Source organism: Lynx canadensis, chromosome A2, assembly GCF_007474595.2.
Source record: "Lynx canadensis isolate LIC74 chromosome A2, mLynCan4.pri.v2, whole genome shotgun sequence".
Lineage (NCBI taxonomy): Eukaryota > Metazoa > Chordata > Mammalia > Carnivora > Felidae > Lynx > Lynx canadensis.
This window is the reverse complement of record NC_044304.2, coordinates 12,054,763-12,078,768: the sequence shown is the minus strand read 5'-3', so window position 1 is coordinate 12,078,768 and position 24,006 is coordinate 12,054,763. Positions and strand designations below refer to the sequence as shown.

Genomic DNA, 24,006 nt, shown 5'->3' with positions numbered 1-24,006 from the left:
CATGGCTTACCCCGGCCACCTTGTCACCTGCGCCTGCCTGGCCCTCCCAGGAAGGAGTGCGTCTGGCCAACTGCAGCGGGGGGCGGGGGGGCAGATTCTCCCATTTTCCATCTTCCGTGCCACCTTCTTGATTTGTTTGAGCTTCTCAGTTGCCCTTTTTCTCTCAAGCATTGACTGGGCCAAGGAAGATGGTTCATTTAACAGAGGAAATGACCAGAAACTGATTTTCAGCTACGGAGGCTCCTTTCACGCCTAGAGCACATCCTACCCCTCGCAGACATGTCCCTGTCCCCCAGGCCCGTGCCCCAGCTTGGAAGGAAGCCCTGCGGGGGGGGGGCATTTTTCTGATACTTTGTCTTCAGGCCATTGGCCATATTTCTACCAACTCTCTTTCTCTATCTTTTGCCGCCTCTCACATCCAACCGTCCGCTTCGAACCCTGTTTTTGCTTAAATTGTCTTGCTGACTCTACATCCCAATCCTTGGGGCGGTGCCCACATGTATTCTCTGAACGAAACCTTTTCTTGGGAAGCGTGGGTGAGCGAACAAGCAGGAATTGTTCCAGCGGTCACCAGCCGGTGACAGATTCTGGGTCCCCCGTGCTGCCGTGGACCTTCTTGGGGGGACGCGGGGACCCCCAGACAGATGGGAGGCTTTGGCAAGGCATCTGTAAGAGCGTAAGTCAGGCCGTGAGACTCCTCACCTGGCCTTCGTGGAGGGCCTGTGGCAGCTGTGTAACTCGATCCAGAAAATTCTTCCCGCCTGTAGTCAGTCCAGTGACGCAGAGGCCATTCTCACTGAGTCGCCTGCCTCCGTCACCTGAGAGTCTGGTCTAAGCCCTGGGGCCCGGGGCACCCTTACCGTTTGTCATTTGTAACTTTCTCTCGGGAGCCTGAGAACCATCCCAGGTCGACCTGCTGTATTTCTGTAGAAACCAGATGCCCTCAACTACGGTCGTATTTCCAGAAACAGGAAATGCTGCCAGCAGCCAACTGTACTTTGAATCAGATTTAATTCCACAGACTTTTACTTTCACTCACGTTGTTCTGGACCAGGGGCCGGTAGGCTTTCTGTCAGGGACCGGATAGTACATGCGTTTGGCTTTTGGGGCCGTATGGTTTCTCTTGCAATCACTCAAGTCTGCCATTATAGCACAAAAGCAGCCTGAGAACAGACAGCATGTGGCTGTGTGCCAATAAAACTTTATTTTACAAAACCATTTGGGGGGCGCCTGGGTGGCTCAGTCGGTTGAGCGGCCGACTTCGGCTCAGGTCACGATCTCGCGGTCTGTGAGTTCTAGCCCCGCGTCGGGCTCTGTGCTGACAGCTCAGAGCCTGGAGCCTGCTTCGGATTCTGTGTCTCCCTCTCTCTGACCCTCCCCAGTTCATGCTCTGTCTCTCCCTGTCTCAAAAATAAATAAACGTAAAAAAAAAAAAAAAAAAAAAAAAAAACTATTAAAAAAAAAAGCCATTTGGGGGGCCACATTTGGCCCTCGGGCCATAGTTTGCCACACCAGATCTAGGGCCCGAGCTGGGTACTGGGGAGGCAGTGGCGAGCCAGACATTTTCTCTGCCCTCATGGAGCTCCAGCTGAATTTTTTTTTTTTTTTTTTTAATTAGGGTGGAACAGTTTCTGATTTCTCTGTAATTTGATTTCTATCTTTCTCTGGGGTGCAGGCGGCATTACTTGGAAGAATAAAAATTAAATGCTACGTTGTTTGCCGCACTGTGAAACCAGAGGTCCCCCTCCCTGTTTCCCCACAAATCTTAGAGTCAACGTGCTCAAAAGGAAATTATGTGAAATAAGAATGGCTCCTTCTGTGAATCTAATGATAACGTCAAGGTCATACCATCGTTTTGATTCCCCCACTGTCTACATTAGGGGCTCTCTTTCCCGTCTTGACTTAAGGCTGACAAATGCATGGGCTGAAAAGAATTTTTTTTGCTTTTTTTAAAAAAAGTTTATTTATTTTGAGAGAGAGAGAGCACGTACGCGCAGGGGTGGGGCAGAGAGAGGCAGAGCGAGATGGAGAGAGTCAATCCCAAGCAGGCTCTGTGCCATCAGCTCAGAGCCCGATGCGGGGCTCCATCTCACAAACCGTGAGATCATGACCTGAGCCAAAATCCAGAGTCCGTTGTTGAACCAACCGAGCCACCCAGGCGCCCCTGAACGGGATTTTTTTTAAAACCCTAGAATGGGAAATCCGTTGTTTTTTCTGAAAGTCACTCAAGTATCCAGTTATAACGTGTTAGTGGAGCTCTAGGTAGCATTACCTCATGAAATGAAAAGGGGGTTTGAACTCACCCCTTTCTGTGTATCTGTCTTCTGTTGTTAAAAAAGGAGTGACTGTTCCGAGAGGCTGCGGGTCAGTCCTCTGCTGTTATGTCTGATTTCCCAAATGCTATGTTTATTTATCACATCACGGTAAAACACACAGCTGTAAAACTTACCGTCTTATCCATTTCTCAGTCCAGTCGGTGTCCGGTGAATTCATGTCGTGTAACCATCGTCACCATCCAGTCTCCAGGATTCTTCATCTTGTGACACTGAAAGTCTGTCCCCGTTAAACACAAATTTCCCATCCCTCCCCCAAATAGCAAAAGAGAAATACTACGTAGGGTCGTGCGGTATTTGTCTTTCGCGTCTGGCTCAGTTCTCTCAGCATAGTGTCCTCAAGGCTCATCCGTGTTGTAACACGCGTCGGAATCTTCTTTTTTAAGGCGGAGTGATATTCTAGTGCACGCGTGTGCGCATGCGTAAGTGTGTGCGTGTGTATCCTGTCTTGTTTTCCATCCATCCATCAAGAGAAGAGACACTAAAAAAAGACCAAATTTTATGTCACACTCACTAAAGAATTTTGTGAAGGACAGCATTTTATAATGGAAGCCTCTATTCCCATTTTCTTCTTTCAGAAAATAATTTTGTTTTTATTGAGGTAAAATATACATAGCATGCAATTAACCACTCAATGAAGGGGCAATTGAGGGGCACTCGGTGCATTCGCAGTGTTGTGCAACCATCACCTGTAGGTCCAGAACATTCCCGTCACCCCAAGGGACACCCCCGCGCCCCATACCCCTCCCCTTGCCCCTGAGAACCACCAGTCTGTTCTCTGTCTCTATGGATCTGCCTGTTCTGGATGTTTCATGTTAATGGGATCACATACCGTGTGGATTTGGGTCTGGCTGCTTTCACTCGGCACGATGTTTGCAAGGTTCATCCCCCTTGTAGCGTGAGCTGGTGCTTCGTTCCTTTTTTTTTTTTTTTAATTTTTTTTCAACGTTTTTTATTTATTTTTGGGACAGAGAGAGACAGAGCATGAACGGGGGAGGGGCAGAGAGAGAGGGAGACACAGAATCGGAAACAGGCTCCAGGCTCCGAGCCATCAGCCCAGAGCCCGACGCGGGGCTCGAACTCCCGGACCGCGAGATCGTGACCTGGCTGATGTCGGACGCTTAACCGACTGCGCCACCCAGGCGCCCCTGTTCCTTTTTTTTAATGGCTGAATATTACTGCCTTGCGTGGGTGGATTATTTTGTGTATTTACTTATACTTTGATGGGCGCTTGAGTTCTTCCTACTTTTTGGCCATTATGGATAATGCTGCGGTGAACATCCTGATTGTTTCTTGAACCAGCAAAGCCAACAACAGCAACAATAATAAGAAAACAACTGCCGGGGCATCTGAGTGGCTCAGTTGGTTAAGCCTCCGACTTCCGCTCAGGTCAGGATCTCACGGTTCATGGGCTCCAGCCCCGTGTCGGGCTCTGTGCTGACAGCTCAGAGCCCGGAGCCTGCTTCGGATTCTGTGTCTCCCTCTCTCTCTGCCCCCCACCTCAGAAATAAAAACGTTAAAATTTTTTTTTTTTAAATTGCCAAAACTTTGCCTCCAGGCAAAAGTCTTTCAGGAGCCCCTTCCCCCCCCCCCCCCCCCCTTAAAAGGCACCCATGAGGGACCCACTCATACTCAAGAAAGGACTAGTGCAAGGTCACCCGCACGGACACTCTCTCTGGGTGCTTCCACTGGGCATCTCAGACTCTTCCCGTGCAGAAGTCGCTCAGAGTGGACGGTTGCCTTGGACATTGGGATTGTCCCCAAATGTGGCAGTGCCCCCCACCCCTAGTCCCACGTCTCAGAGACCCCAGATTAAACACAATGAGTGGGCTTGCTCCTTTGAAGTTCCACCATCTCTCTCTTCCTTAATGGAGCACCTACTGTGTACCTCTCATAGGGCAGGTCGGGTCCATCGGAGGGAGCCCTTCCAAGGCACCTGCTGAATCCCCCCCCCCCTTTTTGCAGCGGAGGAGACGAAGGCCAGGAGCCACAGGGTGACAGTGGTGAACCCAAGAGCCCAGTTCAGACCTGCCCAACGCCCCCAGCCCCTGCTTTGTCGCCAAGGGCTTGCCCCTCCAAGTCACCCAAAGCCCAGACCCGGGCAGGCAGGGAAAAGCTGGCCTGAGGGCTCCTGCAAGGACCTGCGCACACACGGGCAGAGGGTTGGTGGGAACCGGCTGTGCTTGATGTAACAGCTTCTGAGATAAGAAACCTTTCCTTCGACAAACCTCTGTATGACTCAAAACGAACCCACGAGCCCCCGGCAAGCTAGCCTAAGTCACCCCGGCCGTGCTGAGGAAATGAGACATCAGGATGTGTTTGAGGTTTGGGGTTCAACGGAAACACACCGGGAATGTGGAGAATTCTGCCCTGGAGAGTCGGGATTGGAGCCACTGGGCATGTTTGAAAGCCAAGGGAGAGATGGGGCTGGCCGGATTCCTCCTTGCGCTGGAACATCATAGAACCCCGAGGCCGCAGACGTGGGGTTTGGCTGAGGAGTCTTTTAGACCTGGGACAGTCCCCACAAGGCCAACTTAGGGTCAAGGTTGAAATCGGGGGTGACTGAGGCAGAGAGCAGTCAGGATGTGCTGGAGAAGGCAGGACGGCAGCGTCTAGAACAGCATCTGGCATTTCGCGGGTGCAGAACTATTTCCTGAATGACTGTGACAATTTAGAGCCGCGTGTCTCAAAGTGTGGCCTGCAGGCGGCCGAGCCAGAGTCCCTGGGGTGCTGTATACCTGCCAACTTCTGGGCCCTGCCTGGGGTCCTCCAGATGGGATTCCGTCTATGCTGGGGGACACACAGGAGGGGACAGTACGGGCTGAGCTCCCACCGTGTGGCATGAAACGATTCTCTGATTCGCTTTTCTGACCAGCCCAGGGGGACATTTGGCTCAGACGGGACCGGGCGGTTGCCCGGGGCTTTGGCCAGGAGGAGAGCGCCAGAACTGGGGTCAATCTGGGCCACAGACTTCAAGTCACGTCTACACTGCACCCTGCACACTACCTACCATCTTGACCTCTCTTGGGGTCAATAAGAAACCCTGTCATCTCAGGAAACCCTGGAGCTGGGGTTTTACTCCTTATGAGCAGCGGGAAGCAGAATCGCTACCCCAGTTCGTGGTGCTGACCCTTCTGCAACCGGGCCCCCTCCTCATGCACACCCCTCACCCCTGGCTGCTCGGACCCGGTCGAATGGGGGAGCCGGATACCCATCCCAACCCCCCCCACCCCCACCAGCCCTGGTTAGGGCAGTCTGCGTGACAGCGGGCAGGGCTCCTGCTGGGGGAGTCGGGGCCGGTTTCCCGGCGGAGGTGACACGAGTTGGGCCTTGAAGGGTGGACTGGGTTTGCCGCATGGACACACGGGAAGGGCTTTTCCACATGAGGAACAGCCTATGCAAAGACGTGGACTTGGGGAGGAAGGAGTGAGGGTGAGTCGGGGTAGGGTCAGGGGGACCTTGGAGATTAGGCTTGTGAGGTAGGGGGTGCATGGGAGGCGTAGAGAGAGGCTCAGAGGAGGGAGATGTGGCTGCCTGTGAAGGGCCCGGAATGCCCAGTGAAGAAGTTTCTAACATATTCTAAACAAGCAAGGAAGGAGTGTGACCGGATGGCTGGGGCAGGCTCTCAGAAGCCGACCCCCAGTGAGGTCCCCACTGCCAGCCTTGGAGCCCTGAGGATCCATTCTTGGGGGCTGGGGGGTCACCTGTGTGAGTCGGGGCAGGCTCCCACTCTGGAGGCTATGCCCCCCCCCCGCCAGGAACTATGGAAAGTCCCCAGGGACACCCAGAGACCTCACGGGCTCCCCAGATCTGCAGATGAGGTGAGTCTCAGGTATACCCAGGCCCCTCGTGCAGGACCCGGATCTGCCCCCCGCCGCTCCCCCCGCAACATGGAAATCCAGCTCTGGAACTCGGGCCCCCCCCCCCCCTTGGACAAATCCCTCGCTGCCGGGATGCCCTCCCGAAGGCTCCAGACAGGTTCTCCTGCATTATTGTATTTATTTTCCACGTATTTCTGAGTCTGCCAGATTTCTCTCTGTTTTGCATTTCTAATTTCATTGCGTTGTGGTCAGAGAACATACTTTGTATCATCTCCATCCTCGCCAGTCTACTGAGGTTGGTTTTGTGGCCTATCCCGGGGATAAAAACGATTCTGCTCCTCTTGGGTGGAGGAGTGTTCGAGACGAGTCTGTTATATCCAGTTGGTTTATAGATTCTCTGTGCTTGAAAATAATTTTTTAGAAAGCCGGTGGGGGGAGGAGGGAGGAGGAAAGGCTTGTCAATAGCATGTTCTGTTCATGCTGGTCTGGGTGAAAACAGAGTCGAGTCCTGGCAGGCAGCGTGCTGTTGGAGCTCGGTGGCTTGCCCGGCTCCCCTGGCATTCGTTTTCGTGGCTCCTGAGGGCCGAGGGGCCCGGGAGGCCTGGCTGGCCTGGCCCTCTGAGTGGCTTCCCCTGCCTCCGAGTGAGCGCGGATGCCGCTGGCCCGCATGAGGGCCTGGGTTTCTGAGTCCCGGCCCAGCTGAGGCCCTGGCCCGGCGGAGGGTCTCCGGGTCTGATGGGGCCTCCGGAGGAGGCCGTCCTGGGACGCCTGGGGCCCCGGCAGGGTGGGAAGCTGCCTGCACACCGCAGCCTGCAGGCGGATCAGGGTGGGCAGGCGGGCGTGCCGGGTGTGAGTGGCACCTCGACCGCAGGCCTGTCCAGCTCCCGGGGGTGCAAGCTCTGCACCGCCTGGGCTGCTGCGAAAACCTGATTTTGGGATGGCCCCGAAACTGGGCCACCGGCAGCGCCCGCCCCCGTGGTGGTTCACAGAGGAGGAAGCAGAGAGGCCCAGAACGTGGCCCACGGGAGCTGGGTCCTGGTGAAGAGCACGAGGTGGGGAACGGAGACCCGGGCCCGCCGGGGGGCTGGCTGGCGGCACCTGGATCCCCTGCTCAGCAAAGAGAGAGCACCTCTGAGCGGCGGCGAACACAGCCTCGAAAGCGAAAACGGGGGGAGTCAGCAGCTCCGCTCCTGGGGAGATCTCCCAAACGGTTGAAAGTAGGGTCCTGTGCACACGCGTGTGCACAGCAGTGTTGTTCACCATCGCCAGAAGGTGGGAGTCACCCGAGGGCCCGGCGGTGGGGGAGCAGGCGAGCAAACTGGCCGATCCGCACGGTGGAGTATTACGCGGCCTCGAAAAAGGAAGGGCCTTCTGCCCCAGGCTGCGACGTGGATGCTCCCTGAGGACATTATGCTGAGTGAGCTAAGCCACACACGCAACGGGACAGACACTGTGTGATGCCACTAATGTGAGGTCCCCAGAGGAGTCCCGGTCGTGGAGGCAGAAAGCAGGTGGTGGGGGGCGGGGGCCGGGGCTGGGGGAGGGGAGTGAGGAGTTGGTGTCTGACGGGGACAGAGTTTCAGTTCGGGACGATGGCAGAGCTCTGGAGGTGGGCGGTGGGGACAGGGGTGTGAGTGCGCTTAAGGCCCCTGAGTTGGACACTTAAAAATGGTTTAGGTGGTTAGGTTTATGTCACGTGTATTTTACCACAATGACAAAATGAAGAAAACGAGGGATGTGGGGGAAGACGGTGGGGTGGTGGGGGTTGACAGAGCTGGAGAAAGGGCGCAGGCTGGGGGCAGGGGCGCAGGCTGGGGGCAGGGTCTTGGCAAGACCCCTGTCCCATCCTCCTTGGTCTAGAGGGGCTAGAATGGGGGGGCGTGGCTCCCTGAGTTGGTGCCAGCCTCAATTTGGCTTCTGCCCCCCAGGAGCCCCCAGTCAGAACCAGCCAGGGACCAGGGACCCAACCCCCCACACCCACCCAGGAATCTGGGGTGAAAATGCTCAGGGAACCAAGAGAAGGGCAAAGAAAGGTATGAGGACTCTTCCAGCCGTGGATCGTGTCATAGACACGGGCAGGGCATAGAGCTGATGGTCACTGTGGCTCCCCACTGCCCTTCAGTCCTGCAGCCTTGGCTCATCCCTGCCTCTTCCCGTGCGTCCTAGTCAGAGCCACCTCCTCCTTCCCAGAAGCCCCCCGTGTGCGGCCAACTCCCTCACCCCTCTCCCTCCCAGGTGGGCCAGTCCGTGAGCGCCAACATTGGAGGCAGGACACGTGGGTGTCCCATGAGACTGAGGGCATCGGTCATGCCGTTCCAGAAGGGCAGGTCTGCAGAGACCTCCAGGACAGGGTGGGCACTTGGTCTCAGCCCTGGGGAGTCTGGGTAAGGATTTGGGAGGTGGAACGCTGTGGGACTCTTGCCTTTTTCTTGCTGTGTGATCTGGGGCAGGTGGCTCCCCTCTCTGCACCTCCTCATGCATCCCTCACCTCCTGGCACATCATGAAGTTCATCTGCGGGGAGCCTGGGTGGCTCAGTCGGTTAAGTGTCCAACTTCGGCTCAGGTCATGATCTTGTGGTTCACAGGTTCGAGCCCCATGTCGGGCTCTGTGCCGACAGCTCAGAGCCTGGAGCCTGTTTCGGATTCTGTGTCTCCCTCCCTCTCTGCCCGTCCCCCACTTGTACTCTGTCTCTCTCTCTCTCTCTCTCTCTCTCTCAAAAATGAATAAAACATTAAAAAAAAAAAAAGTTCATCTGCCTCCCAGTTCCACATGGTTGGGTAACTTGCTAACGTGTGGCCAGGCCCAGAGGAGCCAAATCATTTGAAAGAAGTCACTAAATACGTATTCAGCAGGATGAGGGCATTGAGTCCTCCCTCTGTCCCAGGGGGTGGGCGAGGTCAGCTGGATGGTCAGGTGTCTGAAGGACAAATAGTTGCCGGCCATGGGAAGAAGAAGAGGAAAAGAATCTCCAGCTGAGAGGATCGCCAAGTGCAAAGGCCCTGAGGCAGGGCTGAAGGGTATACCTGTTTATTCCCAGAGCCACAAATGGCCACAAATGTACCCTGCCCCAACCTCCCTCTCCTCCAAAAAAAGAATTGAACTCGGTGAAGTAGGGAGCATTGAGACTCGCCTCCTTCCTCTGTCTCCCTCACGAAATGGGAGTGAACCTGGCCTTCCAGGCCCACACAGCTAAGGGAAAACCCTGAGTTTCAGAGTGGAGGGTCCTAGGATCAGTGTATGACTCTGGGAGACACCTCTGGGCCTCCGTTTCCTCTTCTGCGAGGACGAGATGATGCTCTGAGAGGCTTACAGGTCTACGGCAGAAAGGATGTGCTGGGGGTCAGTGAGAGGGCCACTTGCTGGCAGGCACAGAGCAGGAAGCAAAGGTGCTGGGGATTGAGACTCCAGAGCCAGCTTCTTCCACCCCCCTGCCTACGGAGGGCCGCCCAGGGCCCCAGCCCTTTGTCCGGTGGCCTCCTGTTCTCACCCGAGGATCTGGTTTCTGGCTTCAAGGCTGCAGAGGCCACCCCAGTACAGCTTGGCTTTGTTGCTACCGGTGGCTACGGGAAGAATGTGCGAATCAGCATTCCAGGCTCAGGGGGCAGCAAATGCAAAGGTCCTGAGGCAGGACCAGAGGGGAGTGTGTTTGGCTGACAGTAAGGAGGTCGGTGTGGCTGAGTGAGCATGCAGGAGTGGGATAAGATGGGGGGGGGGCCCTCAGACCACAATGAAGCCTTTGGGTTTATTCTAGAACGACGAGAAGCTACTGGAGGACACCGTCTGATTTTACGGGGGAGACAAAATTGTCCCCAGTATGAGGCCCGTGTAGAGGAGCCACGGGTCCAATGGCCTTGTTTTCAGATGGGGAAACGGAGGCCTGGAGACACTCAGCGACTGCCCACTGCAGAGGCATCCCAGTGGGGAAAAACCTCCATTCCGGGCAGCCCCAAGTTCAAGGCTCAGCTCCTTCACGTGGACAGCGGCCTCGCCTCCCCACACCTCCGTTCTCCCGCCTGTACAATGGGTACAAACTCCTGGAAGACACTCATCACAGGATCTGTCTCATAGAAATCCCACCCCTTGCCTCCTGTCTATGGAGACTTTCAAGCCTTTTCTTTTTTTTTTTTAACTCGTGGTAAGACATATATAATAAAAAAAGTTTACCATTTTAATCACTTTTAAGTATACGATTCAATGCTATTACTTGCATTTACTGTTATACAACCATCCCCACTGTGTCCAAAACTTGTCCATCACGTCAGATGGAAACTCTGTCCCCATTAAACACTGACTAACTCCCCAGCACCCACCATCTACTTTCTGTCTGTATGGATTTACCCACTCGAAGGGCCTCGTATGAGTGGAATCGTACCGCGTGTGATCTTTGGAGTCTGGCGTCTTTCACTCGGCATGATGGCTTCAAGGTTCACCCACCTCGTAGCGTGTGTCCGAGCTTCGTTCCCTCTTGTGGCTGAATCATAGATGGACCACCTGGGTTCATCCGTTCAGCTGTTGATGGACATGCGGGTTGTTTCCACCCTTTGGTGGCTGAGTCCCGTGGCTGTGAACACGGGTGTACAAGCACCTGTTTGAGTCTCTCTTTTTAACTCTTCGGGGTCTACGGCAAGGAGCGGAATGGCTGGGTCACGTGATTGCTCTGTTTAGCTTTTTGGGGGACTGCTCCCCGCCCCAGGCCTCCTTTTGTTGCATCTTGTAGCATCTCAGGGGACCCCGTGCGCCTCCAAATACTTGTTTCCTGACTCTGTTTCTCCCCGTCTGAGACTTTCCTGGAAAATAAGCTTTCCACGATGTTCGGATGGAAGTCTCGAAGGGGCTCACTGGGGCCTCCAGGAACCACGATCGTACGTGTGGAGGAAGACACTGGGAGCTTGATATGTTTCAGCATGTAGACTTTTCCAGGCACGGGTAGGAGCTGTGACGTCAGGCTGACCAGGGTTCGAGCCCCGGCTTCACTACCTACACCTGCAAGGGACCCAGGCTAGCCTTCCCGCTGTGAGCCCCGCTTTCTGCATCTGGAAAACTGGGGTGGCGATCCTGGCCCCTCCCCCTCTCGGTGGGAGGGCTGAAAGAGAGAACTGGTGGAAAGTGCCTGGGATTTGGAAGCACCTGCCCCAGCCCTTGCGCTCAGTTCAAGTTCACACTGGGTTAATCATTCAACAAACTTGTTGACATCGGCTCTGGGTGATGGCTCGAGGCTGAGTCACTTCTGAGTCACTGTTGCTTCCCTAGGACTCAGCTCATTGGGTGCATCTGCTGAGGGAATGAATGGGAGAGACAGAGAGAGAGGAGGGGAAAAGGGAGAGAGAGAGAGAAAGAGAGAGAGAGAGGAAGGGAGGGAGGGAGGGAGAGGTGGGGAGAAAGAAAAAGAGACAAGAGAGACAGAGACACAGAGACAGATGGGGTGGTGGGGCTTAACCCAGAACTCAAATCCACGCACCAGATTGCACCAGGGGGACACTCACGGTGCTGGCCACACCCTCCGTCCTGCCATCCTGTCCTAAGGGCATCTTCGCTTTCTAGACCAAGAAGCAGGCCCGCGAGGCAGACAGGGGGGCTTTGGTGGCGGAGAAGACTTTTGCCCAAGCAGTGGTTCTCACCGCGGGCGGTTCTGTGCACCCCCTCCCCAGGGGACCCTAGGTGATGTCGTGACTGAGGGGCTGGGGTTGCTACTGGCACCTGGTGGGTGAAGGCCAGGGATGCCGCTCGGCACCCTACAGCGTCCAGACTGGCCCCCAACAGCAGAGAAGGATCCAGCCTCAAAGGTCGGTGGTGCCGAGGGAGAGAAACCCTGTGTCAGTTATTTGGAAAAGGATCGGTTTAGGTCCCCACTCACACTACACAGCGGCATACGTCCCAATCGATTAGATGACATACACCGGGTCGGTCTTGTTACCGCCTCTCCTCCTCAGTGGGTGTATTTATTTATTGCTTATGTATTTATTTTTTTAAATGGTTTTATTTTTGAGACAGAGAGAGACGGAACCTGAGCAGGGGAGGAGCAGAGAGAGAGGGAGGCACAGAATCCGAACCAGGCTCCAGGCTCCAAGCTGCCGGCACAGAGTCCGACGCGGGGCTCGAACCCACCAACGGTGAGATCGTGACCTGAGCCGAGGTCGGACGTTCGGCTGATGGAGCCACCCAGGCGCCCCCAGCGGATGTATCTAAACGCGTGCCGTATCGGAGGAGCTCAGAGAGTCATAAAATTACAGATGCAAAGTCTCTCAGGTGGCCATGGAAGTGCTAGCCCAGTGGTTCTCAATCTGGGGTGGTTCTGCACCCCCAGGGGGCACTTGGCAATGTCTGGAGACATTTTTGGTTGTCACAGCTTGAGGGGATGTGTGCTGCTGGTGTCCAGTGGGCGGGGCCAGGCACGCTGCTAAACGCCCCACAGTATACAAGGGAGCCACCACGACACAGAATGACCTGCCCCCAAAGGTCGACAGAGCCATCATGGTTGAGAAACCCTGTCCTCAGCACCCACCAGCTCGGCATGGGTCCAGGCCGTTGGAGCCACCTGGCCCTGGTGCCCCCCTGAGCCGTCTCTGGCTCGCAGCCTTGGGACTCCCCAGGGCGCTGCTGGGTCTGGGTGCTAACTCAGCTTTGCCGATGGGGCAGGGTGCTGAGTCAGGGACTCACCTTACCCTCTGAAAGCTCCCATTTCCTCTGTTTCACACCATATTCTGTCACCAGCCCGGGTGCCCCGGGCTCCCTGACACACAGGAAACTCCCGGCAGAAAAACAGCTCTTGTGCCCTTCCCCCACCTCTGGAGTGACTCTTGGGAGATCACTCTGGCGATGCCTAAAGTCCCCGCCAACCTTCATCGCTTCCAACCCCTTTACCCACCTCCCCAGAAGACAGTATGAAGCATGGCCAAGTATGTGTATATGCTCCGTGCTTGTCTGCATAAGCAATTTTTGGCACATCTAACGGAATAGTATGCAGCCATTTAAAATGGTAATAAAAACACATCGTGGAGGACAAAATACGGAAAAATGGTTTTAACCTTGCTTGGAAAAAGAAAAGTGGGGGGGGGGGAACATGCTGATCCTTGCAGCCATGTGAAAGCAATTCGACCACTAACCAGAAACCCCTCCCTCTAAACACCTTTGATTGCAATCAGGTTGTGGAATGCGGGGTGCATTGTTTTTCTTTCTTTTTCTTTGTTTTGATGTTTAATATTTTCTCAAATGGATGCCAGAACTTCTTTTATGGAAAGGAGAAGTGTTGAGGTGCTCGGTCTTCTTACGGCCATTGGAGACGGGGCCCCGCAGTGAGATTTTTTTTTTTCCCCTACTTTCTGGGTGACATCTGCCATCAAAGCTTGCTTCCTGGGACGGGGCCACCTCCTTGCTAATAAAAGCAATGAATGTTGATCTTTTAGGAACCAAGGTTCCAGTTCCCCCACTCGGGCGCTGCTGATGTTTGGGGCTGGATCATTCTCTGTGGTGGGTGCATCACCCTAAGCTGTTTAACAGGGGCGCCTGGTGGCTCCATCGGTTAAGCATCCAACTCTTATTTTTTTTTTAAATGTTTATTTTTGAGAGCATGCGAGAGAGACAGAGCATGAGCAGGGAAGGGGCAGAGAGAGAGAGAGAGAGAGGGAGACACAGAACCCGAAGCAGCCTCCAGGCGGCCAGCACAGAGCCGGACGCAGGGCTCGAACTCAGGAACCACGAGATCATGACCTGAGCCCAAGTCGGACGCTCAACCGACTAAGCCACCCAGGCGGCCCAAGCCTCCGACTCTTGATCTCAGCTCGGCTCTTGATCTCAGGGTTGTGAGTTCAAGCCCTGCATTGGGACCCACGCCGGGCATGAAGCCTACTTAAAAAAAAAAAGGTAACAGCACCACGGGTCTCCGCCCATGCCAGGAGCACCCCGCCACCACCCCGGCCCCGGTTGTGGCAACCAAAAATATCTCTAGACCAGGTCACCCCTGGGAGAGAACCACGCCTCCAGAAGATAGAAGGTGACATTCGGGTTTCCAGAAAGGGCCGGAAAAAAACGATGAGGGATATTTCTGTATTAGCGCAGGCTGAAACACACAGCCCTATCCGAGCGGAACGCTCTGCTCTATCTGTGGGAGGCGCTCAGGAAACAGACACTGAACAGCTTCAGTCCCGTTACAACTGGCATCTCTTTGGACTCAGAGGCCTCCGGGGGAAACCTGGGAGGTGTTTTTGAGCAAGAAAAATGGCTTTACCTGCTAGCTTCAACTCAACAGGAAAGTCTGCAGACCCTACAAAGAGCTATTTTAAATTTCTTGTGAGTCTTTGTTCTGCGCCTTCCCCCCACCCAGTGCCTCCGGAACCAGCGGTGAGCAAAGAAGATCGTTTCCACAGGTCGAGGGGGCCACTGCTCCGCTCTGGAACAGTTTCTGCAAAAGCCGCAGAGAGAGGGTACAGGAGGCTCACACACTCACGCGCGCTTCATCGCCGGCGGAACTGGGCCCCGGCTATTTACTCGAGAAAGATGAATCAGATTGCCATCTCCCATTTCTGCTTTTTGTGGATTACCAAACGCTCTCAGCTGTTTCCAGGACTGCCTTGGGGAGGGGGGATGGAGGGAGGGAGGGAGGAAATCCCAGCCTCTGTCGCAATGGGGCGAGAGTGTTTTAAAATAGGTGCTGCTTACAAGCTATTTTCACTTTCTGGAAACAACTTGTGCAATGGTTGGTAGCCATGGTGACCCACCCGGGGGCCCCCGAGAAGGGGGAAGGTGAGGGAGAGCCCGCCTGCCGGAGACAGGCACCTCCTCGCCCCGGACGGAGACGTTTGGGGTTTAGGAGGAGGGTCTCTGCAGTGGCCACCTTCAGTCACCAAAGCAGGGGCTCTGATGCGATTCCTTCACACCAGGGCACCTGCCGGGGAGGGTCTCATAACCCACCAGACGGGTTGCTGCAGAAAGCCCCTTGCCCCTTCTAGAGGAGTTCGGGGACCCTCAGGAGGCAGACAGACCAGGTTAGGCACCCTAATGCCACCACTCCCTAGCTACCTCTCTGGGCCTCAGTTTCCTCTTCTGGGAAAGAGCGCCCACCATACAGAGCCCTCAAACATGGATTTCATTTTTTTCTAACAGGATGGGGGACTCACCCTTTAAAACATCCTGCTGAAAGGCGAGAGTAGTAAAAGGCAAAGCGGGTCAGAAATTCAGCATTTTTTCCCTTTAAAAAAAAAAAAAAGAGGTGTGTGTGTTGGGTGGAGGAAGGTGGGGGGGGGGCAGGGGATGGGTTAGCTTGCACACTCCAGAAGTTTGACTAAAACCTCAGAAGCTTCCAGAAAGAGGTAAGTCTTTTTTCAGCCCAGAGGAGGCCACGTCAGTGAGACCAGCACTTTCCCCAGCTCTGGGGAAAAGGAGGCAATTTATGGCTCAGGGAACAACCTTAAAATAACTCTCCCTCAGTCTTAAAATGTAGTGTTTAAATTTATAGAAAACCCCACGGTTCCTGGCAGCTGGGTGCTGCAGCTGACAACCCAGGGTGCTGGCTGGGGTGGGAGGCACTCTCCCCCCCCCACCTCTGCCAGCCCGCCTTCCATCAAAGCTGCAGGTTCCCCGGAGTCCCACCCCACACCCCAGCTTCCAAGCAGCCAGACCAGAGCTGTGATTTTTTTCCAAAGATGCAAAACTTTTTTTTTTTAATTAAAAAACAACAACAACAAAAGTCTTATAAAAATGAACCAGGGAGCCAAAATGCCCACCTGTCTCCCTATTTACAGTAATACAATATCTGTCACAGTCACTATGTACAATATTATAAAAAAAAAATGTCGAAGACAGTACAAATTAAGGCGGCATTTCTCACAAGGCATCAAGCCTCGATCCTCTAGTGTAGACCCGGTGGCGGGGAAGACGACACTTAATTATTGCACCATTTTGAAAACAAAACTCGTCAAGAAGGATCGTGGTCTTCTCCCACCGGGCCTTCAGTCTCTGATGGGGGCCGGGGCGTCATCGTCGTCGTGGGGGGGGGGAGCCCCCTCGATGGCCACGCTGTGCCCAGCCCGGTCCTCTGGGCCCAATAAATACCAGTCACAGTTTGGGAGGGGGCCGCACCCGGCGCGTGGGACCCGCCACGGCCGCGCGCGGTGGGGGGCGGGGGGAGGCGGAGGGGCGTCCAGGCTACATGTGCCGCTTCATGTGCAGCGCCAGGTGGTCGGAGCGCGAGAAGGCACGGTCGCACAGGTGGCACTGGAAGGGCCGGTGGCCCGTGTGCTTGCGGTAGTGGCGCGTGAGTTCATCTGAGCGCGCGAACTTCCAGCCGCAGCCGTCCCAGTTGCAGTGATAGGGCTTCTCGCCTGCAGAGAGGGGGCGAGAGCGGGCCTCAGTTTGCTTCCCAGGGACTGCTCCGCCCCGCCTGCGGCCCCGCTACGCACACCCTCCCCGCGACAGTGGCCACTCGGGCGCGCGCAACCTACCCCTGTAACCAGCCCCCTGAAGCCGCCGGGGGACCTACGTTTTGGACCTCTAGGGATCCTAGGCACTCACCCCTGGCTCTCGGGCCTCCTGATTCTCGCCCCCGGGGAGCCCAAAGTGCGCACTGTCCGCGCCCCCAGAGGGGTCCTAGGCTGGCATCCTCTTCCCCAACGTTCTGAGACCCATCGTCCCCCTAGGATTCCTAAGCGCGTGCACCCTCTTCCCAAAGCCCCGAGCCACGCTCCCAGGAGGGTCCTAAGCGTGCGTCCCTCCCGCAACATTCTCAGAGTCCCCCGAAGGTTCCTAAGCGCGCACCCGCTCCCCAGCCTCTTAAGCCACGCCTCCAGGGAGTCCTAAACTTGCGACCCCCTTCCCAATCTCCTGGGCCACGCCCTCTCGGGGGGTGGGGGGAAGGGGCGTTCCTCAGCGCGCGCCACTAGCGCAGAGCCCCCAGCCACCAACCCCGGCCCGCGCGCGTCGCCCACCTGTGTGCGTGCGCAAGTGCGCCTTGAGGTGCGAGCTCTTGGTGTAGGTCTTGCCGCAGCCCGCGTAGCTGCAGGTGTGCGTGGCGGTGCGCTTGCGCGGCCAGGAGCGGCGGCCGCGCTTGGGCTTGGCTTCCAGCAGCTCCAGCGGGGACGCGGGAGGCGTGAGGAGACCTCGGGCGGCGGGCGGCGCCAAGCCCAGAGCGGCGGCGGCGGCGGCGGCGGCGGCCGCGTCGTCGAAGAGACCGAAGGCGGCGGGCGCGGGCGGCGCGTAATGCAGGCCGGGCCCGGGCGCTCCGAAGCCGGGGCCGCCGAAGGGCGGCGGGAAGGGGGCGCGCGGACCGGGCGCGGGCAGGCGCGCGGGGCCGTCGGGGCTGAGCGGCGGCGTGTCGGGCGGCGGCGGGGGGCGGCCCCCGGGGCCTCTCATGCACGCAGCCGCCGGGCCCGGGGCGCCCTCGCGCTTGAGGCCCCGCGGCCCGCGGGTCAGGCCGGGCGCGCAGCCGTAGCCGCCGCCGCCGTCCGCCTCGGGGGGCTCGGCCTTCACTAGGCGGCCGGGTGGCGCCAGCAGGAAGCGGCCGTGCAGCGCGGGCCCCGGCGGCACGTCCAGCTCGGGCCGCAGCAGCTCGGACACCAGGCCGCCCGCAGGGGCGCTGTAGGGCGGCGGCGCGCTGGGCTCCGGGTAGTAGAACGCAGGCGGCGGGGGCGGCGGCGGCGGCGGCGGCGGCTCGGGGGCCGCCTCGGCGCCAAGGCCGTCCAGCCCCATGGACAGGATGAAGTCCAGCACGCTGTTGAGGTCGTCGTCGGTGCCGCCCGCCTCGGGCTCTGCGCGCGGCCAGCGCTGCGGGTGACGGGGAGACAGGGCGCGGGCGTGAGCGCGCGACGGGGCCCGAGGATCTCCGCCCGCCGCCTGCGTTCTACGGCCCTGAGCCCGCGCGGTCCCGCCGCCTGCGTGTTACAACACTGAGCCCGCGGTCCCCGCCGCCTGCGTTCTACTACCCCGCAGCCCGCGTTTCACTACCCTGAGCCAGCCGCCCCCGCCGCCCCGCGGCCCCGGCCGCCCCCGATGTCCCTGCCGCCCTCACCTCCTGCAGGCCACGCTCGCGGCACGGACTGGCGAAAGTGGAGAAGGACGGCAGGATGGGCTCGCTCAGCGCCATGGCTGGGACCCGGGGCCGACGCGGGTTTGGGACACCGGTGACTGGCTGCCCGGAGCCGGGCTGGTCGGGGCGCGGGCGGGCGGGGACGCTCTGCGGCCCGCGGCCGGGCCCGCCCAAGCCTTATAGGCGCGGCGCTCACGGGGGCCGGGCCAAGGCGGCGGCGGCGGAAACGCGTCCCGGATGGGGACGAGCTCCGGGCGCAGCCTAAATTTAGCCGCGGTATATAAGCCGGCGGGCGGCGGCGGCCGTGGCCACTGCGGCCGCCAGGGCTCTGCGCAGCCGGGCCGGCCCCTTGCGCACCGCCAGGCCGCGCCCCCCTCCCGGGCCCGCCCCCGCCCGTCTCCCCGGCGACGCGTCAACACGCGCTCCACAACAGCAGCGTGACGCCCAGGGATCCCCGGGGTGCCCCGTGGGCTCCCGCCTGCTCGGGGACTGGCAAGACCTGGAGCGGAGGCGGCATCCGGGACCCAGCGCTCTGAGTCGAACACTGGGTCCCGGGGCCTCCCGGGTTCCCTGAATGGATGGGGAGAATGGTCCCCAACGCCTCGGAGGGGTTCCCAGAGCCCCTGATCGCTGGAGAGATTGGCCCACAGCTTCCGAGGGGTCCCCAGAATCCTAGATGGATGGGGAGACTGTGTCCCAGGGCCTTGGCGTGAGGTTCCTGGGAACCCTGATGGATGGGGGATCGGGGTCCCCAGGATTCACGATGGGTGGGGACGCTCAGCCTCTCATTTCCTGGGGACCCACTAAGCCCGACCCACTGTTATGCCCATCACACTGCAAAAAACCTTGCACAATGACATCAACAAATGTTAAGTCTTTGAGACGCCCTCCCTCAAGGAAGCCCTCCAGGGAAACTGAGGCTTGGGGGGCTCGGGGAGAGGCTGGCGGTTCTCCAGAGGCTGGGAGGCCTAGTGCCTTTACTGACTCGTATAAGTGAAGAGGCTGGGGACGACAGTCTCTTCCCCCAACACAGACCCAGCCCTGGGCGGGAGTGAGCGGTGGTGGCACGGGACAGGGAACAGGACTGTCGGGTGGGCATCTCCAATACAGCAGCTGGTTGTTGCTGTGCGCTGGCACTGAGTGAGCACTGGGAGCACAGCAGCCAACAGGCAGGCAAACCCCCCTGCCCTCGGGGGGCTTCCACTGGGGGCTATGAAATGAACAAGCATGTTGGGACTATGAGCCTTTGGAAACATATCGCAGGGGATGGAATACAGCAGGGAGGGGGATAGGAAGTGAGTGAGTGTGAGGGGGAGAGAGAGGATGGTGAAATTTTGAACCTCCCCCGTGAGGTGCTGTGTGAGTCAGGACCTGGAGAGAGGGGGAGCCACTCGAGTGCCAGCGGGAGAGCATCTCCTGGTGTAACCCGGAGCCAGTCGGGAGACAGCCAGCCCTGGTCTCCTGACTCCAGAACCTTTGTTCCAGACCGGGAGGCGTTCACGGCCAGCCCCAGTCTCATGGCCAGGTGGCGAGGGATACAGGCAGCTCCGGACCTGGAAAACTCTGGGGCCAGGACGGCTTGGCCACTGACAGCAGCTGGACCACCACAGCCCAGGGGCACTGGCTGTGAGTGGCCTTGGCACCACACACGGGCATGGGGTCCACAATCCTGGCCCCTCCCCAGCGGGAAGGAACCTCAGAAGTGCGTCACCTCACTGTGATTCACCCGCCTGTAGATTCAGCAAACATAAGCCCTATTTGCCAGGCGATGGAGATCCAGAGGTGTTTCAGTGCCAGGCACCGTTGCTGGAGGGGGCAGGGATCCCCAGTGCGGCTTCCCTGGGCTTCTGGAGACTCCAAATTGACCTCGCACATGCTTCTTGCAGCTGCCACTGTGATGGTTCAGCGTCAGCCTCAGCCACTGACCACTGGCCGTGTGACCTTGGGCAAGTGGCTTTGCCTCTCTGGGCTTGCTTCCTCGTCTGTGAAGCGGATCGTAATGGTACCTTACCGCACAGCGGTACTGGAAGAGTCACGCTTCTCTTGGTGTGGACGTGTGGAATTGATGATGTCCCGTGAGCTCTCCGCAGGTTCCGGCTAGATGAGCCACCTGTATGTTTTGCTCATTGCCTTTATCTGGGCCTCAGTTTCCCCGTATGATAATGAGGGAAAGATTGAGGGAATCGAATTTGGTCCCCAAGGAGTATGATTCTCTGGCCCTCCGCCTCAGCCTCTGGTAGCCCCTCCGGCCCCCTCCAGCTCGTCCTTCTCCCTTCCTTTTCGGATTCCTTGCGGGTCCTGGAACACACAAGCACGTGCCCCCCTCCAGGGCTTTGTACTTGCTGTGACCTCTACCAAGCGTTTCTTCCCCTCGCTTTCCACTTGTTGGCTTGGGCTCATCTTCCCTTTCCACCTCTTTAACTGGTGAGCTTGACTTTTGTAGGTGCTGTTAGGTTTACAGAAAACATGGACAGTAAGTATACAGGGTTCCCATATATGCCCCCTCCCCGTTAACCGTTTCTCCTGTCACTTACACCTGCCCTCACGTGACACATTTGTTACCATTGATGCGCCAGTATGGATGCATCGTCGTTAACTGAAGTCCACAGTTGACAGTCGGGGGTAAACTCTGGCTGTTTTCCACTTTCTGGGTTTTGGCAAATGCACGTCGTGTGTCCACACTTATGCCATCATACAGAATGGTTTTGCTGCCTTAAAAGTCCCCTGGGCTCCACCCACCTCTCCCTGTCTCCCTCCTCCCGAATCCCTGGTTAGGTCCCATAGTTTGGCTTTTCTAGAATCCCTATACTTGTAGCTCATACAGTAGGTAGTTTTTTCAGCCTGGCTTCTTTTCACTCTGCAGTGCGCGTCTAAGATTCCTCCTCGTCTTTTTGTGGTTTGAGAACTCGTTTCTTTTTGTTGTCGTTGCTGAATCATACTCGGCGATATGGACAGAGGGACCACAGTGTATCCATTTACCCATTGAGGGACGTCTGGATTGCTTCCAGTTTTTGGTGATGTACGCGCTAGATCGAATCTATGTTGAATACGGCTACTGTAAACATTCATGTGCAACTTTGCGCACGGGCACGTTTTCAAGTTAGTTGGGTAAACTCTTAGGGACACGATTGATGGATCATAAGCTAGGACTATGTTTCGCTTTGTAGAAGACCCCCAGTCTTCTAAAGTGGTAGCACCACTTGCATTCCCGCCAGCAGCGAATGAATGAGAGTTCCCACTGCTCCGCATCCTTGCCAGCATTTGGTGCTGTCGGTTTTCTGTGTTTCAGCCCTTCTAATAGGTTTGTGGTGGTATCTCATGGATGTTTCTAATTCGCGGTATCTCGATGCCATCTGATGTGGAGCATCTTGTCATTTGCTTCTCTCCCATCTGTGTATCTTCGTCGGTGAGGGGTCTGCTCAGATCTTTGGCTCGGTTTTTGACCGGGCTGTTTGTTTTCTTATGGAGTTTTAAGAGTTGTTTGTATACTTTGGGCACCGGTCCTTTAGCAGACAGGTGTTTTGCAAAGTTTTTCTCCTAATCCGTGGCTTGTCTTTTGAATCTCTAGCAGAGAATCTCTGCCTTCTGCAGAGCAGAAAATTTTCATTTTAAGGAAGGCCAGCATATCATAGTTTCCTTTCAGGATGGTACTTTGGGTCTTAAATCTAGAAAATTGCCAAACCCAAGGGCATCCTGATTTTCCCCTATGTTATCATCTAGAAGGTTTATAGTTTTGCATTTTACCCATAAGTGAATGATCCATCTTGAGTTAAAAAAACTGTTTTTTTGGCGTGTGAATACCCAGTGGTTCCAGGACCATTTGGTCCTGGAAAAGGATGTCCGAGGGGCACCTGGGTGGCTCGGTCGGTTAAGCATCCGACTTCAGCTCAGGTCATGATCTTGTGGCTCGTGAGTTCGAGCCCTGCGTCGGGCTCTGTGCTGACAGCTCGGAGCCTGGAGCCTGCTTCAGATTCTGTGTCCCCCTCTCTCTCTGCCCTTCCCCCGCTCACGCTCTGTCTCTCAAAAATAAATAAACATTAAAAAAAATTTTAAAAAGAAAAGGAAAGGGCGTCTGAGTTCATCATCTGTACATTTCAGTGTGAGTGTGGGCTTTTCAGGCTCCGCTGACCCGCCCATGCTGTGTAGTTCCTTTCTCTGCCTCCTTGGTTTGTTTTACAACAGTTTTTACTTTTGCTCATTTTTATCCGACTGTTTGCTTTCTTTTCTGTCACTCCCACAAGCAGTGCGAGAACTGCATGGAAGGGGAGGGAGCAGGTCTACACCGGATCCATTGTGTTCTCTAGGCCCGGCCCAGCCCAGCCCAGCACACAGTAGGCACTCAATAAACAGTCAACGGGCGGAGTGGAGCAAGCAAGCGAGTGGAGGTATCTCCTGCGGCTCCCCACAGGAACTTCTGTGGGTGGCTCTCTGCTCCTGCGGGACTGTCCACACTTTCTCCTCCTCAGCCCTTCCCCTGGGACCTTCCTTGTCACCATAGCGAGTGGCTTGAATGTGGCCCTAAAAATACGCCCAAGTCCCAACCCCCAGTCCCTGCGAACGCGGCCCTGTTCGGAAAGAGGGTCTTCGCCGATGTAATTAGGGGTCTTGAGGTGAGATCATCGTGGGTTAGGATGGGCCCTGAATCCAAGGATAAGCGTCCTCGTGCGAGAAAGTACACAGAGACACCGGCACAGAGAAGATGGCCACGTGAAGGCGGGGGGAAGAAATCCGAGCGATGCAGCTACCAGCCAAGGCTGCTGGGAGCCCCTGGAAACCTGGGACGGATTGTGCCTCTGAACATCACTAAAAGGAGCCCACCCTGTCAACACCTTAATTTCAGACTTCTGGCCCCCCGAACAGTAAGAGAATGCATTTCTGTTGTATTAAGCCACCCAGTGTGTGTCTTTTCGTTTCTTTTTTTTCTTTTTTTTTTTGCGGCAGCCCCAGGAAGCTCAGACACCATGTAAGCAGCTGTTCTCCTTCCTGGCTTCCTCTCCAGACAGGGAGCCCCCCCAAAGGCAGGGGCCTCCCTTGATTCATCTCCCAGGCCCAGCTGTGGGCCTGGTGTTGAAACCTGATGTGAGGATGCCGGCCACCCACGGAGGACCTCCCAGGGCAGCGTGAGACACTTCAGCAGAGCACCTGGTGAACAGAACCCACCCTCAGAGCCTCCGGTGAACGGAGATAATGTAGCCTTTGGTTGCCACTCTACCTGTGTGACCTTGGGCGTGTCGTGTAACCTCTCTGGGCCTCGGTTGCATTGTGCCATGGGAGATGGTGTGTGTAGACACCCAAGTGTGTCTGCTGTCTGAGTGGATGAGCCGGATCGGGGATCCCAGGCGGAGGGAGAGGACCGGCAGTGGGGGGTGCTCAGAGCACAGCGTCCCTCGTGCTGCGGTCCCATCGCCCTGCTATCCAGGCCGCGCATACCCATGTGAATGTGTCCCGGTGACATCTCGGGTGATGATGCTGTTGGAGAAGGAGACAGGTGCCCAGGGCTGCCTCTTTCCAGCTGGGTGACTTCTCCTTGGCAAGTAGGGGACGATAGGGGCATCTACAGAGGGTATGTGACTGGTAAGTGAGCTGATAATGCTAAGCAAATGACCACTCTTCTCCCTAAGTGCCACTGGTAAGTTCCAAAAGGGTAGGGACCGGCTCTGTGTCTGTACCTTGCTGTCACCCTCACGGTTGGGAGCTTTATGCCTCTTGATGGTGATGCCCTCATTCTGATGTCTTTGCCAAGGCCTCTCATCCTCTCCTAACAAGTCAACGTTAATAGTCTAAGCCGGGGGCTGGCGGAGTGGGGACAGATCATTTCCCTCCCATCCATGGATA

General features: G+C 56.7%; 1 protein-coding gene across 1 annotated transcript; it reads right to left on the bottom strand.

The window, feature by feature from the left end:
- Positions 1-15,780: 15,780 nt before the first annotated feature.
- On the bottom strand, positions 15,781-18,334 carry KLF2 (Kruppel like factor 2). Its single transcript, XM_030303510.1, has 3 exons — positions 18,154-18,334; positions 17,075-17,909; positions 15,781-16,471 (listed from the first exon to the last, which is right to left on the bottom strand). Exons 1-3 carry the CDS (start codon positions 18,226-18,228, stop codon positions 16,296-16,298), a joined length of 1,086 nt encoding a protein of 361 aa, XP_030159370.1. The 5' UTR covers positions 18,229-18,334; the 3' UTR covers positions 15,781-16,295.
- Positions 18,335-24,006: the final 5,672 nt, after the last annotated feature.